We start from the raw sequence: 16,018 nt of genomic DNA, 5'->3' as shown, positions 1-16,018 counted from the left end.
TGCGACGAATTTAGCAACGAAATATCCATCGCAAATTGGTCCCTTACTACCGTTATTCAGGACATCAGCAACAAAAATATTTCGTCGCTAATCCCTTGCAAACCTCTATATATGTCTTTTCATATGTCCGTCGCTAATCACTAGCAAATTTTAGATGTGATTTTTTTTATTTCCGTAGCTGATCCCTTGCAAATATATAGTATTAATTTTTTTTATTACAAATTTAAAACAAAAAAATACTAAAAACATTAAAAAATTATACAATCCCAAACTAAACAATAACAAATTAATACCAAAGGAATCATATAACTATACAATCCAAAACCAAACACTAATATTAAAATACTAAAATCAAATATCAAAATTTAACAAAACATCCAAAAACATCAAATATCAATGTTTACCAAAATGATCAAAATCATCAAATATCAAAGTTTAATATTTATTGATTTTTATTTCTAAGTATAATGTACCATAATCTCAATTTTGTCTCATATTTTGAGTTTCCACATACATATTCCCCATTGCTTCATATCTTGCATTGCATCCGAATGGACCATAATGGAATTGGATTCCGATTCCCGTTAAACCCCATGGAATTAGGCGAACCAAGTTCTACTTACTTTTTCCTGCAATGGAATAAGACATGGTATTTGTTGGAAACATGATTTTCTGTTGATGAAGGACATTATTGTCTACTCATTTGAAGCTAAACTAAATACAAGACTAGAATGGAATTGAATTCCGATTCCGACCAAAAAATATATAAAAGAAACATGTTGGTGAAAGAAAATACCATGTTTGCATATTAGTCTTTAGAAATTTCTCTTTTGGGATTTGATCTTTGAACATTTGTATAGACCATTATGGACCACTAAGAAGGTCTTAACTGATCATAACTGCTGGACACAAGAAACCACAAGAAAAAGTGCAAGACTGATCTTAACTGCTGGACATGACATGTCTCAAATGACAATATAGCCCTCCTTAAACTCCTTTTTGCCAATAAATTCCAGAACCCTAACAATCTGAAAAAAAAAACAAAGTTCGACATAAATCCCTGTTAATATTCCTATGTATAATCAATCAGTTATTCATCCCTACTAAAACTGAAACTGCAAATACTGACCTGGTATTCTTTTGGTGCACTTATTTGCACATTAAGACAACGAGAACGAACAGCTTCAGTAACCTTTGATGAGCTGTCACAACATAGGATCAAACGACAAATATTTAAAATTAAAACCCTCATCAAACAATAACAAATAACATAAACTAACCAATAAATATACTTTCTGAAAGCTGGATTCTTGCTTGTGCAGCTGCAGCATGAGAATTCTCAATATTTGACCCGATATCATCTGAAAAAACAAACATCATGTAATTTACTTTCCTTAATATAGCATTGCACTTATGTTTTTTTTTTCATTTCAACACTGTACTTTCAAGCTACTTACCAATCATGGCTCCTTGTTCATGAACCAAAACAGCAAGATCTTCAAAAATCTCATTTACTTCCCCAATTTGATTCTGTATTTCTCTTTCCTCAATAATCGCCTCATTAAACGCAATCTCATTGTCCAATAACAATACCTCCTGTCCACACAAAACAAAGAAAGAACTTATAAAAATAATGATGACATGGCTATAAAAAGGTAAAAACGGAAGAACAACAACACCTCACCTTCTAGATTCCACAAGAAGTGCACGTTGTTATGAGTTTTTGTCTGAGCTTATATCGATTTCACTGGCTGCATAACTGCAAATACAACCATAACAATATGTTAATTCACAAAGTTAATTCAATTTAGTTCCATATGTGAATTGGACATTTACCTTGAAGGAAGAACAGCTTGAGGAACAAAAGGAGTGTAAGCTGTCTCTCTTTCAGCTGAAAGGCGTCGAGCTTTTTGAAATTCTTTTAGAACTGCTTGCAAATCTTTTGCAAGTTTAGCATCTATAATCTTTTTTCTAGTCTGCATTCCAACAAAAACAAAAATCAATCACCATGAAAGGAGTATAAATCTTTTTTGATGTGTTTGTGTATGAGAATTAAGAAGGAATCAATTACTTACACTAACTTCAGCACGATGATCTGTTTCATTAGCTTGTTTGAGTTTCTCTGAAGTTTTCAATTGTTCTTCTTAGAGAATGTTGTGCTTCTCTTGAAATTTTATCAACCTCATTGAGTACTAATACTGATACAACATATATAAAACACCATGAGCACGTTGGTAGGACGGATGTCACACACACACACACACACACACACATATATATATATATATATATATATATATATATATATATATATATATATAAGAATACTTGTTTGCAAACCTTTGAAACCCTTCTTTCCTTTAACGTCAATTGGTCTGTTCTTTGCCATTTCTGTAATGATTTCTTGAACAATGTACCGATCCTGGAACCCAACATCACTTGGGTTCAGCTCCACTAGTGGGTGCTTGAAAGAGTCGTCAGTTCCAAAGCAACAGTTCTACTTCCAGCCTGTAAAAGAGCCATGTTTCAATCTTGTTAGGTACCTCTGCATAATCAGGAATAACAAATAATTCAGAAGGGAGATACTTACATTAACTTTCCAGGTTTTTTTCTCCACTTTCACCTGTAAATTAACCAAATTCAAGAAGAACAGACAGTTTCATCATCCGATTAGAGGGACATAAAATTAAACAAAAGAGAGAAGAGACAGAATTTTAGAAAGACCTTCTCGGCACTAGCCCCAAACATCTTCCTGAGAAGGGCCATAACTAGGGTTTTCTTCAATTCCCCAAACATCTACCTGAGAAGGGCCATGTTTGCAATTAGCCCCAAACATCTGCAATTTTATCGCAATTCCCAGACTCTATGTTTTTATCCAAGCAATTATAACAGTTGTTGGTGATGCCACCCTTGAACCACTGAGTAGATAGATAGGAATGGCCAATGGCTGATTAGGTGTGTGATACTAGATGAAAGAGGCATATGTCAGAAAGATAAAAGTATCGTTTACCTCAATTTTGATGTTCCCATTTGTAACATCAAGATTCTCTGAGTAAACCTATTGACCCCATTTCTCTTTCCAATAGAATTCTGATGCGCAATATCATACCAAAAGCCACCAGGATCTTCAATTGATCTGTTGTACATCTCCAACTCCAAGTACTGAAATGGTGCCCCAAATCATCGATTATATGATGAAAATGTTTATTAAAAAGAACAGCGAATAGGTCATGTTTCCTTCTTGTGATTAAAGTTCACTTCGTATTTTGAAAATCCAAAGTAGAAGACTTCAAATTAAAATAGGAATTTTGTCCTCTTTGTTCTTGTTAGGTCAAACTATATCCTCATTGAAATAACAGATCTATATGTTTATGTAGCCATCAATCCTTTCTCAATAATCAAAACTAGATATCGCCTTTAGCAAGAACTTATGTATTTGACTCGACACCGACTCTATTTTTCCGACGAAATGAAACAATGTATGCAGATGATCTGCTATTGATCAATTTTGAGGATGATACCTTTTGAGGAGAGGGTACGTGTGCCTGTTGGGAGAAATCGTGACCGGGAAATATGAGATCGTCCTCCTCGGATGCAAGAGACTCACCGAGTATCACGACATTCAGCTTTGGTATCTTGCCGGCACCCGACTGGCGAGTCACTATTGACTCCAAATGACGGAGGTGATTAGTTGTGGTCAAATTTTTCCTAGTTGCAATGATCGGAACAAAATCATGTGTGTGTGTGCGCCAGAGGGCAGAAAATACATTTTCCTTCCATTATAAGGATGATGAGCGTGTGCTCTTTCAAGTATCCTAGAAAAGGACACAAAAAGACAACAAAATATTGAAAGGTCAATCCAAAATAAGACTTACTTGTGACCATCATTCATAACATCTTGTGTGATAATCTCCATGATATCTTTTAGGCTCCTTTTTTTTGCATTGGCACAAGGTGTTCGCGGATAGCTGAAGTAACCCATTTAAATCTTGAATGTAACATGCCAAATGTCCTTATCTAAGGATTAAACAGAACATGATGATGATGTCATATTTCTATTTCAAAATTTGGTAAACTAAAGATATATGTGTACTAACCTCACCCAAGTGGCTGAAGGCCACATAGATTCCACCAATAACTTGAACACTCTTAAAACCAAAATGTAAAAAAAAAAAAAAATAAAGTTAGTAACTTATATTATATTACTATATGTTAAGATAACTTAAATAGAAATTTAAAAATATATAAAGAAAAAAGATGATCTGTTGTATTGTTATACACACACCTCTGCCATGCCATACCAGTGTAATGACACTTCTTTCGATTGTGCAAGTTCCACTTCTTTAATCTGTTTCTTTAACTTCTCTTGAACACCTTTTTTATGCAATAAAACAATAAGAAACTCCACTTTTTATGCAGTGTCACCTAAAATCAAATTTAATTTTTTAGATTAAAAGTAAAAAAAGATGTGTGGGTAAAATAGTAATAACATACCATTAGCAGTAACACGATCAGCTCCAACAATGACATCATGGATAGATCTAGTTTTCATTAAAGCAGCAGCTGCATAATCTCCTATAAGAGTCGCGGGTATTTTGTCATGAACTAATTTATAAGCTGTCAATCTTGATCCCTACACTTTCACAAATGAACAAAAGCAGTATTGATCGAGTCAGACATTTCATCGAACACCTAGGGTGCACACACAACTAAAGAACTATTCCATATTTCCATGTAATAATGAAGATTGTTTACTTGGTTAAATGGACGGGTTTCTGTACAATAAGCTCTTCCTAGTACTCTATCATCATGTAGTGCACGGATTACTCCAAGAGCAGTTCCAAATCCAGCTGTTGCAAGACTATTGAAATGAAACAATAAAGAACAAATCATAAGAACATGTAGCTCAAGATCTAGAGTTTGTCATGTGGAGAGGGAGATGACTAACCTGGCAGTATTACAATGTGTCAAAACAGAAAATTTCTTAGATTCCTTTTGTTGAATTTGAATGAAAGAAGATCCATATGACCCGATTGCTTTATTGGAAGCAACATCATCTTCCAACATTACTTCAGCAGCTTCAATGTAAGCCTGAAAAAGCAAAGAACAGAAAGCAACTAAATCAAACATGAATACATGATATGAATTACAAGGAGAGAGAGGAATTGCAAGGAACGCTTGATTAACATCTGTAGCAGTTGCAGCAGAGTTCATTACAATCTCTGTAAGTTTAGTTGCAGCATCTGAAAGATTCACAGCTGTTGGACGACTGTGAAACAGTAGAACAAATCAGGAAAAAGTTCTAAGGAAACACTACACTTCAGCAGCATCTCGAATCTCCAAATAGATCGTATCAAGAGGAAGTTTTCTCTGCTCAAAACAACAGTTACAATTAAATGAAATGAAGTGAATATGAAGGCGAAAAGGGACATGATCAAGTAGTTGAAGTGAGCCACGGTGATAACAGATGGCTTGCAGAGATGAGTCGGCTTGAGATGCCATTGATGGAAATTGGAAGCAACTGCAATTCAGCAGAAAAGTAAACCAATCTTAACGAAATTAAAGATTGGTTACAAATAAGTTGGATTGAGTTGCAGAACACATGTAGACGAAGACGAAACTTGCTGGAGGGATGTGACTCGTGAGTGAGGTGATCGACGGAGTCGGAGGCGGCTTAAGGCGAATGATATTCGGAGTAGAAAGGTGAAAAAAAGCTTCTCAAATATCTACAAGAAGAACTACAATCATCTTGATGGTAATCGGTGGATTTATTTACAAGAATTTGAAATCATCGACTTACCTCAACTTGACCTTGTAGTGACTGAACGTAATTGATGATTTCATCGAGCTTGAGTGCTTTTCCAGTGACCTAAGAACATGATTTCACATTTTGATTTCATCGACAATGAGTGCCTTTCGAGTGGCCTAAGAACATGATTCCGAATTGGCGACGAAGACGAACCAGAAGCCTTTAAAGGTGGTGACCTGGCGGTGGTGGATTCTCTTTCTACGACACCGGCGGCCCTGAGTTTGATGACACAGGCGGTGGAAGATTGTCTTTCTACGACACCAGCGGCTCTCAATTTGATTGAGGAGGAAGACGAAGCAGTAAGCGGTGGAATGTATTTCGGGCTTAACCAAAGAATGGGCGTTGGGAAGAAGTAGACGATAATGGAGTCGGGGTTGCGTTTGTGGAGGCTTCGTAGTTGGAAAGATATCCTATAATCGGAGAGCAGCAACGTATAGGGCGGTGGTGGTGACAGGGTTTTGGCTCTGAACTGTAAAGAACAAAGACGGTTAGGTTAATCTAGTAATTTGGAAGATAGATGGTGCTGGGGAAGAATGGTCGTCTTTGATTGGAAGTTGACGGCGGTGGGAGACACTCGGAAGGGTCGAAGAAGCAGCAGATGGCGGAAGGTGAATGGAAGAGCTACTGTAGACAAGCCTCCCCAGATTTAAGTGTATATATAATACGCCTTTAATTAGAAACATATATCCCTTTCTAGTACGGGTTTTTTTATATCCGTATTATATTATGGTGTATTGTATTAACCTTTTTACAGTAGTGTCGGTAGGTCTTAAAATGTAACTTTGGATGAAAGTTATAAGTTAAAATGTGCACTTATATAAGGAATGGTTGATTTTGCAAAGTGCATTGTTATTTTACTCGAAAGTGGGACAAAAGAATAAATGATAGAATATTAGTATTTGACATGTTATATCTACTAGAAAAACTTATGATTTTACTTATACATGTCATAATATGTATTTAGATGGTTTTGGTACAAGATTACATGCAAAAGTATGAAGACTTGATAAAAATCTAAAGTACGTTGGCAATGGTACCGATTTCGGTTTCTATTCTACTTATAAGAAAGCCAAAATCAACTACAAGTTAAATGCAAAAGATAATTCTTACACATATCTAAGCCGTACCATAAATCTAGTAAAAGTATTATCGTGAATCCACATAAGCAAGCAAACTCATGTCTCTTACCATCTATCGGCATCTACAATCATCCATTGTGGTATACATTTGTCTATATGGTCTTTTATTTTCTATTGCCATCTATCAACATCTACTATCAAGTATTACCACTTACATCTTCATATCATCATATACATAAAGCTATAACCTACCAACCACCTAAGTTTTCGTTTTGTGAATATGTTTAAATCAATGTTATAAATCTCAATCTGATAATCACCATCAATTACACCTCCTTTATTGTTTTTTTCCATATGATGGCCATCATACAACATACACAAGTAACACAACCTAACCGTCCTACAACACCTCACTAAATTCTCCCATCTTTGTCATTTGTACACGCCCTATTCCCGCATACGATAAATAATAAAGTACATTGCTTTTATGGATAAAAAATGTAAGGATATTGTCTATATTGGTATAAAGTATATAGTATATTGTTGTTATGGTTAAAAATAATGTATGATGATATTATGTATAAAAAAATCTATTGCTATTATGGCAAAAAAGTAAAGTACATTGCCATTATAGATAAAAAAAATAATGTAAGTTTCTATTATGAAACAATTATTATGTATGTACGTTACCCATAGTTGTAAACGTCGCTACCCTGTGGTCGGGCGGTCGACTGAGGTTAAGAGACTAATCAGTCCACGCAGGATCGGCGCATAAGCGAAGAACCTTAATTGTAATAGAATTTATTTTTTTAAAAAATTAAATATTACCTATATCTTAACAAAACAAGTAAATAATCATAAAACTTTTATATATTCCTTTGTCTAACTATTTAAATCATCGCACATACTAATATTTAGACTATTTGACGATACTTTTAACAGTTTTAGTCAACAATCATCATAATTTAGTCACCCAATATCATAAATTTGAATAATCATGATTTTTTTTGAAAATTTTGATTGTTTTGTTTTTTTATCGGCTTAAACCATCTAGATCGTCTAGGACCGCTATACCCGCCCAGGATCGACTCTGCCTAACTCAACAAACTAACATTAATCATAGACAGTAGGAGGCCACCTAGACCAATTTTTACAACACTCATGTTGCCTATATTGGTAAAAAAGATAAAGTATGTTGGTAATATGAATTAAAAATAATATATATGGCTATAATGGTTAAGTGTTGATAGATACAGTTTGTTTAATAGTTATGTGTTTTTATTAACTTTTTAGGTTTGGGTGAGTTGCAAAGGGAAATGAAACGAAAAGCACGATAACATACTCAAGATCATATTGTAAGGGAAATGGAAATGAAACGAAAAAACACATGAAGATATTCAAGTTTAAATATCATAACTTTATGACACAATTTTGTAACACTCCCGCTAATCCATCAAACTGATCATTTTAGTTTTTATGGTTGTTTGTTTATGCACTTGTTGAAGATGTATCTTTATTATATTTGTAGTTTATAAATTTCTGAAAACTTTTGTGTTGGATAAATTTTTGATTTATTTTTGTTATCCTTGTGGTTGAATATGTATAACATCAGTTATTATTGTATAGGACTTTTTCTTCCCTTTGGACGGATATTATATGGATTTGTTCGTATTTTTATTAAACTACATATGAAAGGGTTTTACGCTTAATTACGATATCAATATGTTTTGAAATGTGTCACTCTCCTTAGGTCGAGGGTTCAAGTGACGTTGTGCACAAATGAATAGTTTTGGAGTAGGATTTAAAAGATGTGTTTGTGTAAGCCTTCCAAAAATATAAAATTAAAAAAATAAAAAACTATTTTTTACGATGGGAAATTCGCAGCTAAAAACTCACTAATAGATTCCAATTGTATTCCATCTGAAATGGTCATTACCGACATCAATGGGTATTTAGTGAAATATGTAACACAAACCGGTCTTTGAGAACTGCGTCGGTAGCATTCAAAATTTTCTTTTGGAGAAGTGTGAAAGTATATATCCATTTGAAATCCTTCATAATTATTTGTCTACACCTTACTTCGCTAGATTTGTATTTCGGAATTCTGTGATAATAGCTTTTCCATACTATTACCACCGACGGAATTAGCAGTCGGAATGTTGCCATTTTTCTAATAGTACCGGTGGCCTAAAACCTTGTAATCTCGGTTATATCATTAGTCGCGAAGTTACTTTTATTGACTTAGTTAACATTTTAAACTATGTATTTTTGATGTAGCAATGTAAATACATCATAATGATACGTGTTCTAGATTTTACTGGTTGTAAATTTAAACCCTTCTTGCATTCTGTGAGATTTAAGAGTGTAAAGTTCCGCATCTACAGGTAATATTTTGTTGTCAGTAATTAAAACTTTCGAAATTATAAGCGCTATCATATGAAACCAACAGATCAGATAAGGTACACAATGAATAATAAATACCAATTAACTTGAAAAGACAATTACACACAAATAAATTTGAAAGAAACCTTCAAAAGAAGCCTATGAATGAAATTAAACTATCACACGGACATCAACTGTAATCATTGTAATATTTGTAACTTTAGAATTTGGCTTGTAGCTGATCCACCACACTCTTATCCACTTGGAATGCCTTGGCTAGAATATCTGCTGGAATTGAAGGATTTGCTCCGAAAACAGCATTTGCAATTGTTATAGCACCTGGGTTTTGACTGCTTAATGCAGCAATAACAACAGCATTTCCATTACCCACATTCCGTTGGAAATGAACAAGTCCCACAGGGAACACGAAAACATCACCCTTTTGCAATACCTTGGTGATAAAACGGTTATCGGGATTAGAAGTGACAAATCCAACTTGTAGAGTCCCTTCAAGAACCGTAAGAATCTCTGTGGCTCTTGGGTGAGTGTGAGGAGGATTAAGTCCCCATGGTGTGTAGTCAATTCGAACCATTGAGATGCCTAAAGTGTTTAGCCCTGGTAACTGAGTCGCAAAGACTGGGGTCACCTTTGATCCCAATTGGTTTGATGTGTTACCCCTGAGATGTAGCCCACTGAAGAAGAAATCAGCTGCTTGAACTTGCATCGGGTTCTTACATGTTACACCATTTACTTTGACTGCACATTAATGACAATATTTTGTTAATAGACAAGCAAGATTTTAAATAAAAGAGCACCTAAGTAGATATTACCTGAGCTATTGGGATCGGCTACACAAAAATCTTGGAGGGGACTAGGCTCGTAGGCTAAGGCATGGTAGCTAAAAGTTAGAGCTACAACACTCAATAAAATGAATCTGTTCCACATTTCTTCAAATATTATTAATAACAGCAATGAAAGATAAAAAAAATATGAAAGCTAAGGAATAAGAGGGACAATGCAGATGGTTTTTGGTGCTTTACGAAGCTGCTTTGTTCAATATATATATATATATAGGGCTAATCGGCATGGTTTTTTATCCTATTGTTTAATACATATATCTTATGTTTCTGACTGCATCCAATGTAAAATAAGCTATCTATAAGAATTGCCGTCTAAAACATTAAGAACAACATTATGCTCGTTTGGATAAGAAATTGGTCAGCCGGCTTTCTGGCATCTTTTATTCCTTTATAGTGCTATGAAATGGTCAACTTAAATCCTGAAATGTTAAACACCGAAATTGCCTACCATATTCTTCTTAAGTGCTAGTTTTACAAAATTGATGATACCTTACATGGTATTTACAAAAGGGAAAAAGACACAAATGCTCAACGAACTTTCTAGGGTTTACCCGTTGAGTCCCTAAAGTTTTTGTCGGGCGTTATGGGTCCCTAAACTAGGATATGACCTGCTCTATTTGTCCTGTCAGCCTGTAATAGCCGGTTCAGTGACCTTTTAGACCAAAAAAACTCACATTGTGCCCCTATAAATCCAAAAAAAATAAGTTCGGGGATCAATCCATACAAAAAAAAATCATTTACTTCTAAAGCTGATTCACACTCAATTCGTATTGATCCCCAAACTTATTTTTTTTTAGCTTTATAGGGGCATAATGTGAGTTTTTTTGGTCTGAAAGATCACTGAACTGGCTATTACAGGTTAACAGGGACTACAAGAGTAGGTCAAATCCTAGTTTAGAGACCCATAAAGTCCGACAAAAACTTTAGGGACTCAACGAGTAAACCCTAGAAACTTCGTAGTGCATTTGTGTCATTTTCCCTTTACAAAATTAATGATACCTTACATGGTTGTAACTATCATTTTGTGGTGTGGGTAATAGGATAGTGTTTTTTAGAATGGCATTATATTATTAAAATAAAAGCCAGCTGGTGACCCACAAGAGTACACGAAGGTGGCTGTCAAGAGCACCATAACGGAAACAAAACACCAACAATACAATCGGAAGAGTAACAAGACTAGGGTAGTCAAAATTGTATCATGGAAAACCAACTAACAAGGACGGTTCTAAGGGGTTCCAGTTGTGGCACCGGCAACCACTAACTTTTCTGGCCACAGTGAAATTTTTTTTCGATTTTTCAGTTTTTTCTACCTATTTTTCGTGTATCAACAACGCCTATTCATCCCAACAACACCTACCATGTATTCCTGAGTCCATCCCTGCCAACCAACTTTACTAACCGAACCAATAAAATTTGTAGTCAATATGTTTGGTTGGTAATACCGTAGCAACTAAGCAATCTTGGTACGGTAATGGTACAAAAGTTTCGAGGTCATACATTTATATTGTTAACATAGTTAATATTTATAATTTTAAGAAAATTATCTAAGTCAGTTTGTTGTAGTAGTCAATAGTTATTACCACGTTAAAACAGAAAATTAAAAATTTACTTTAACGTTACTTCAATAGAATTCTTTTGTAAATTAAAAGAACTAGGTAACTAATATTTTTACTAAACTTCAAAATTATCTGATGTTTTTGTTGGAACCTGAAAGTGAACCTCTAGCAAGCACTCAAAGAGGATCTGAAGTCAGTCTTGAGTCCAAGATGTACTGAGGTACGAGATAAGCTTGAGGTTAGAGATGGAGTTAGAGTCATAAGTGAAGGTGGTCCGAGATGACGAATTACTCTGAGACAATATGGAGCACTTATTATTCTTGTCTTTTTGTTTGATGTAACCTTACATAGGACTAAGTCTTTTTGCAATTTGGATAATCAGAGTGTCAGAAGTAACTTGTTTATCCAGTCCTTTGTATGTATTTCGGTTTGTACCATGTACCTCCTTTTGCTATATAAGGAGGGTTTAATGACAAGAATAAATGACGGATTGTTGCTCCAAAGATATATATATATATATATATATATATATATATATATATATATATATTAATTTACTTCACTTTTACTTTTCTCTCAAATCAAACTCTTTCTAATATTCTTCATATTCATTTATTGTCTTTACCTTGATTATTCTCTTTGTTCTTCATTTATTACTTGAATACTTTGTTGAATATTCTACTTCAATATCGACTGGTTTTACTAGACTTGATTGCAACACTTAATCAGATGTAGACATTGATCTTTATCATTAACTCAAGGTTTGAGTTTTCAAACCTTGTCCTTGCGCAATCAGATCCTTGTTCTCACAATTGGTATCAGAGCTTTAGTGGTTTCCTTTGAATCCATAAGAACATATTATAATTGATCTGAAATAACCTTGGTATTTAAGTCATTTCTGTGTTCATGATAAAAGTTCTTCTATATACGACTTTTGCTCGAGATATATTAACTTCAATGGCTGCTTCTAATTCTCACAAATGTATTCAATGCAAATAACAAAGAGCGTGGGTTGCGCTTCTCATGCCCTACTGCTAGTTTTTGAAGAGTATGATCACTGGAAAGTCAGAATGGAAAGATTATTACTTGATAAAGAAAAAGGTTAAGCTATCTGGAGATTCGTTAAAGAAGGTCCACATGTTCCAGTTCGAACAATTGTTAGAGATTTTGTTGCAACTCTTATGGGACAAGATGAATAGCGTCAAGCACCTCTCACTGCTGATGACATCGAAAAGTTGCATGCAAATCAGGTTGCCTTTTCCGAAATGGTGTTTGGTGTTCCACCTTCTCTCTTTAAGCACATTAAACTGTGAAAATCTGCCGAAGAGAATTGGGACAAACTTCAAGACCTGTTTGAGGGATCAGAAAACATGAAGGATAAGCGTCTAACCTCCGTTGTCAACGAGTTCAATACCTTCACTACAACTCCTGATGAATCTACTGCCTCAGCTTCAAAGAGATTTCGAATCGTCGTCAACAACATGACAACTCATGGGATAGTCCGAACTCCACTTGAATACAACCTCAAGTTCAATAACAGCCTCAGAAAGGGATGGGGAAATGTGAAATCATGTCTTCAGAGTAATGGATCTCTGAAAAAGCTGAAGCTCTATCAACTGTTCGATGAGCTTCAAGGTCATGAATCAAATGTTGCACAAACCCTACGAGAACTCACAGGAGGTCCTTTAGCTCTTGTTCGTTCTTACGGTCCTCAGATGTCGAGCCTTGCTGTCTCGGACTCCTTCACAACTGTTCCATATATCCTACCTGTTCAACACTCACCTCCAGTCATACCTTTTCCTACAAACATCAACTATCAATTAAATGGTGACCTCAACTCTGAAGAAACGGACTCCGAACTCCGCTTCCAACAGGAGTTTGCTTTTCTTTCCATGAAATACAATAGTCCTTTCAACAAGCCATATCACAACCGTTTCCATGCTCCTCACAAAAATAATCCTTAACCATTAAACAAACCTTCAGAAAACCCACCAACTTACAAACCTAACCTTCCAACACCAAATCACACCATAGAATCTTCACAGATTCCGAAGTCTGATAAACCCAAGATTGTATCTCACAAATGTGGTCATGCAAACCATTTTGCCAAAGATTGCTTAGCTGAAGTCATACAGAAACCCAAGATGAAAGACTCAGCTTACTATGCACGTCGAGCTCAAGAAATGGCAGAGAGTGAAAAGGCTTTTGTTACAACTATATCAAGAAAAGTGGAAGGATATTGATCTTCTGGAGATGATGATGACATGAGTACTAGCATGAATATGTGTCTTATGGCTAGACAGACAATTGAATGTGATGAAGGCTACTGGTCATCTGCATCAGAGGGAGATTATGAAGATGCTGAACCAAACTACTGCTACATGGTTACCAACGATCCACCCGGTAGAAGCATCGTTCAACAGGTAAAATTTATGATTACTGATAATAACGTTGATTTATCTCTTTTTGTGAACCATATGTAACCCAGATCCAATCAGATATGAACATCATTTACAAAGCCTATGAGTCAGCGATAGAAGCCAGTGAGAAGATGGAGAGTAAATTAGGTCGTCTTAGATTATGTTTCGAGGATAAGAAGTTAAAAATAGAGTCTTTAGAACGAGAGCTTGTAATGTCAAAAGATGTATGTATAATTCTTAAAGACAAATGTGAAATCACTTATTTTGAAAGAAATGTTTTAATTTCTGACAACAAACGTCTCAATGCTAAAATAGATGCTTGCATAATTCCATTGGCATTATTGAAGCAAATGAATGGATGAATCATAATTTTCTTCATCCTTGGTCAAAAGCTCCTGGTCTCGGAAGCGAGTTTCCAAAACCTATTGCTTGTCCCTTGAAGGAATTGCAAAACCTAACTTTTATGGGAGATGTTCTGAACCATAAATATTCGGACACACCTGTCTCACCTTTCTCACCCCTTCCTGAGACTTCTGACCAATTTGCATCACTGATTCTCGAGTTTCAGCCTATAGTTGTCAAGTGTCCTGATTCCACGCCTCTTCTGCCCGTGACAAACTTGGACCTAAATCGGACCTCAAGATCCTACTCTAGTATTCCAAACATTGTCGGTCAAAATCTGAACCACAGTCCTCCTAACAACTGTGTTGTTGATGAAATCATTCCAGAGACAACTGAGCCTCGTACTTCTGAGTTTGTTTGGGCATCCTTAGATAGTCACATTGTTGTCTTGTCAAATTCAAGTGATTCTGACTCATAAATGATTTCTAAAACGAATCTTGTGCCGATCAAGCCTATGTTTAACAATCCTTCTGTAGGTCAAACTTCCAATTCCTCTTTCAACTCTAAAAAGAAACCCATGTTAAATAGGAAAAACGTAGTTGATCCTAAAGTAGAAGCCAAGAATGCTCACCAAAAGGAAATTAGGTCTAGACAAAATTCCAGATTCCTTGAGAACTCCATAAAAAGTGCATCTTGGACTTTCAATCCATCAACTAGGAGTCACAACACATTTGTACCCATCAAGATTCTCAAACAACCATCTAATTCTCCCAACCAGCTGGATCATAAGAAAATGGTCAGTCCTACCTCCAAAAAGACCATTGTGGATACTCAATCTGTCAGAACTAACTCTCCTCGGACTGTTTCATCTGTTTTTTATAGCCAAATTTGATGGTACGATTTTAAAACAGCTTTCTAAACCAAGTGTATCATCAAACAAAGAACGAGTTTTTAAGAAAACAGTTTCACAAAAATCTTCAAAACAAAATCTTGTATGGAAAGTGAAAAATCTCAAAAATGAAACTGCAACTCCGAAAGACACAGTGATTCTCAATGCTTCAGAAGCTGCTGGTCTAAGAAAAGTCGTTCTGAAACCATATGTCATTTAGTATGATTAGTGGATAGATGAAAGAATCATGTCTTTCTGTTTGTTCCCAAAATAGTCGCGCAATAAACCTTCTAAAACTATTGTTGCTCAAAAGTCACAAACAAAGTCCAAAACCCATGCCCTTGTCCCAAAACCTAACTCAGAGCTTAAAAACTCCACAACTCACTAATTTTTTAGGCACTCTGTGCTTTGGAGTAAGAAACAATATGGTATATTGATGGTGCTTGCTCCATGCACATGACGGGGCAGAAGGATTTTCTGCGATATCTTAAACTTTCACCAAATGTTGACTATGTGACGTATGACAAAAACTCCAACTCTCAGATAAGATGTTATAGCATCCTCACAAATGGAAACTTCTCCATTTCAAATGTGGCATATATAGCTAATTTGAAGCATAATCTGATAAGTATGGCTTAACTTACTGATGCAAATCGGCGAGTTGAATTCTGCAACACGGGT

General features: G+C 35.3%; 2 protein-coding genes and 1 pseudogene across 3 annotated transcripts; all 3 read right to left on the bottom strand.

The window, feature by feature from the left end:
- Window positions 1-306: 306 nt before the first annotated feature.
- LOC145064138 (syntaxin-21-like) lies at window positions 307-2,389 on the bottom strand (annotated as a pseudogene). The gene is made up of 9 exons (XR_013688050.1): window positions 2,341-2,389; window positions 2,076-2,146; window positions 1,837-1,976; window positions 1,685-1,759; window positions 1,458-1,621; window positions 1,281-1,361; window positions 1,130-1,202; window positions 797-1,028; window positions 307-629 (listed from the first exon to the last, which is right to left on the bottom strand). The product of XR_013688050.1 is annotated as a syntaxin-21-like (transcript).
- Window positions 2,390-4,421: 2,032 nt separating this feature from the next.
- LOC145064136 (methylthioribose-1-phosphate isomerase-like) lies at window positions 4,422-5,913 on the bottom strand. The gene is given in 6 exon segments (XM_079011644.1): window positions 4,422-4,425; window positions 4,491-4,633; window positions 4,756-4,861; window positions 4,949-5,091; window positions 5,170-5,370; window positions 5,431-5,913. Coding segments are annotated over 6 exon segments (669 nt in total). The 5' UTR covers window positions 5,503-5,913.
- A 3,545-nt stretch (window positions 5,914-9,458) lies between these two features.
- LOC145061901 (putative germin-like protein 2-1) lies at window positions 9,459-10,215 on the bottom strand. Its single transcript, XM_079009486.1, has 2 exons — window positions 10,101-10,215; window positions 9,459-10,026 (listed from the first exon to the last, which is right to left on the bottom strand). The coding sequence occupies exons 1-2, from the start codon at window positions 10,213-10,215 to the stop codon at window positions 9,491-9,493; spliced, it is 651 nt and encodes a 216-aa protein (XP_078865612.1). The 3' UTR covers window positions 9,459-9,490.
- Window positions 10,216-16,018: the final 5,803 nt, after the last annotated feature.

The sequence above is a fragment of the Lactuca serriola genome, chromosome 7, assembly GCF_051521515.1.
Source record: "Lactuca serriola cultivar US96UC23 chromosome 7, Lser_US96UC23_V15, whole genome shotgun sequence".
Classification (NCBI taxonomy): domain Eukaryota; kingdom Viridiplantae; phylum Streptophyta; class Magnoliopsida; order Asterales; family Asteraceae; genus Lactuca; species Lactuca serriola.
The sequence above is the reverse complement of the archived record's forward strand: the minus strand, read 5'-3'. Positions and strand labels throughout refer to the sequence as shown.

Excerpts from the sequence above, each read along its gene's own strand:
- LOC145061901 (XM_079009486.1), bottom strand. The coding sequence starts at position 10,215 with ATGTGGAACAGATTCATTTTATTGAGTGTTGTAGCTCTAACTTTTAGC. Across the intron at positions 10,027-10,100 it reads AGCCGATCCCAATAGCTCAG|TCAAAGTAAATGGTGTAACA; the intron begins GTAATATCTACT and ends ATTAATGTGCAG.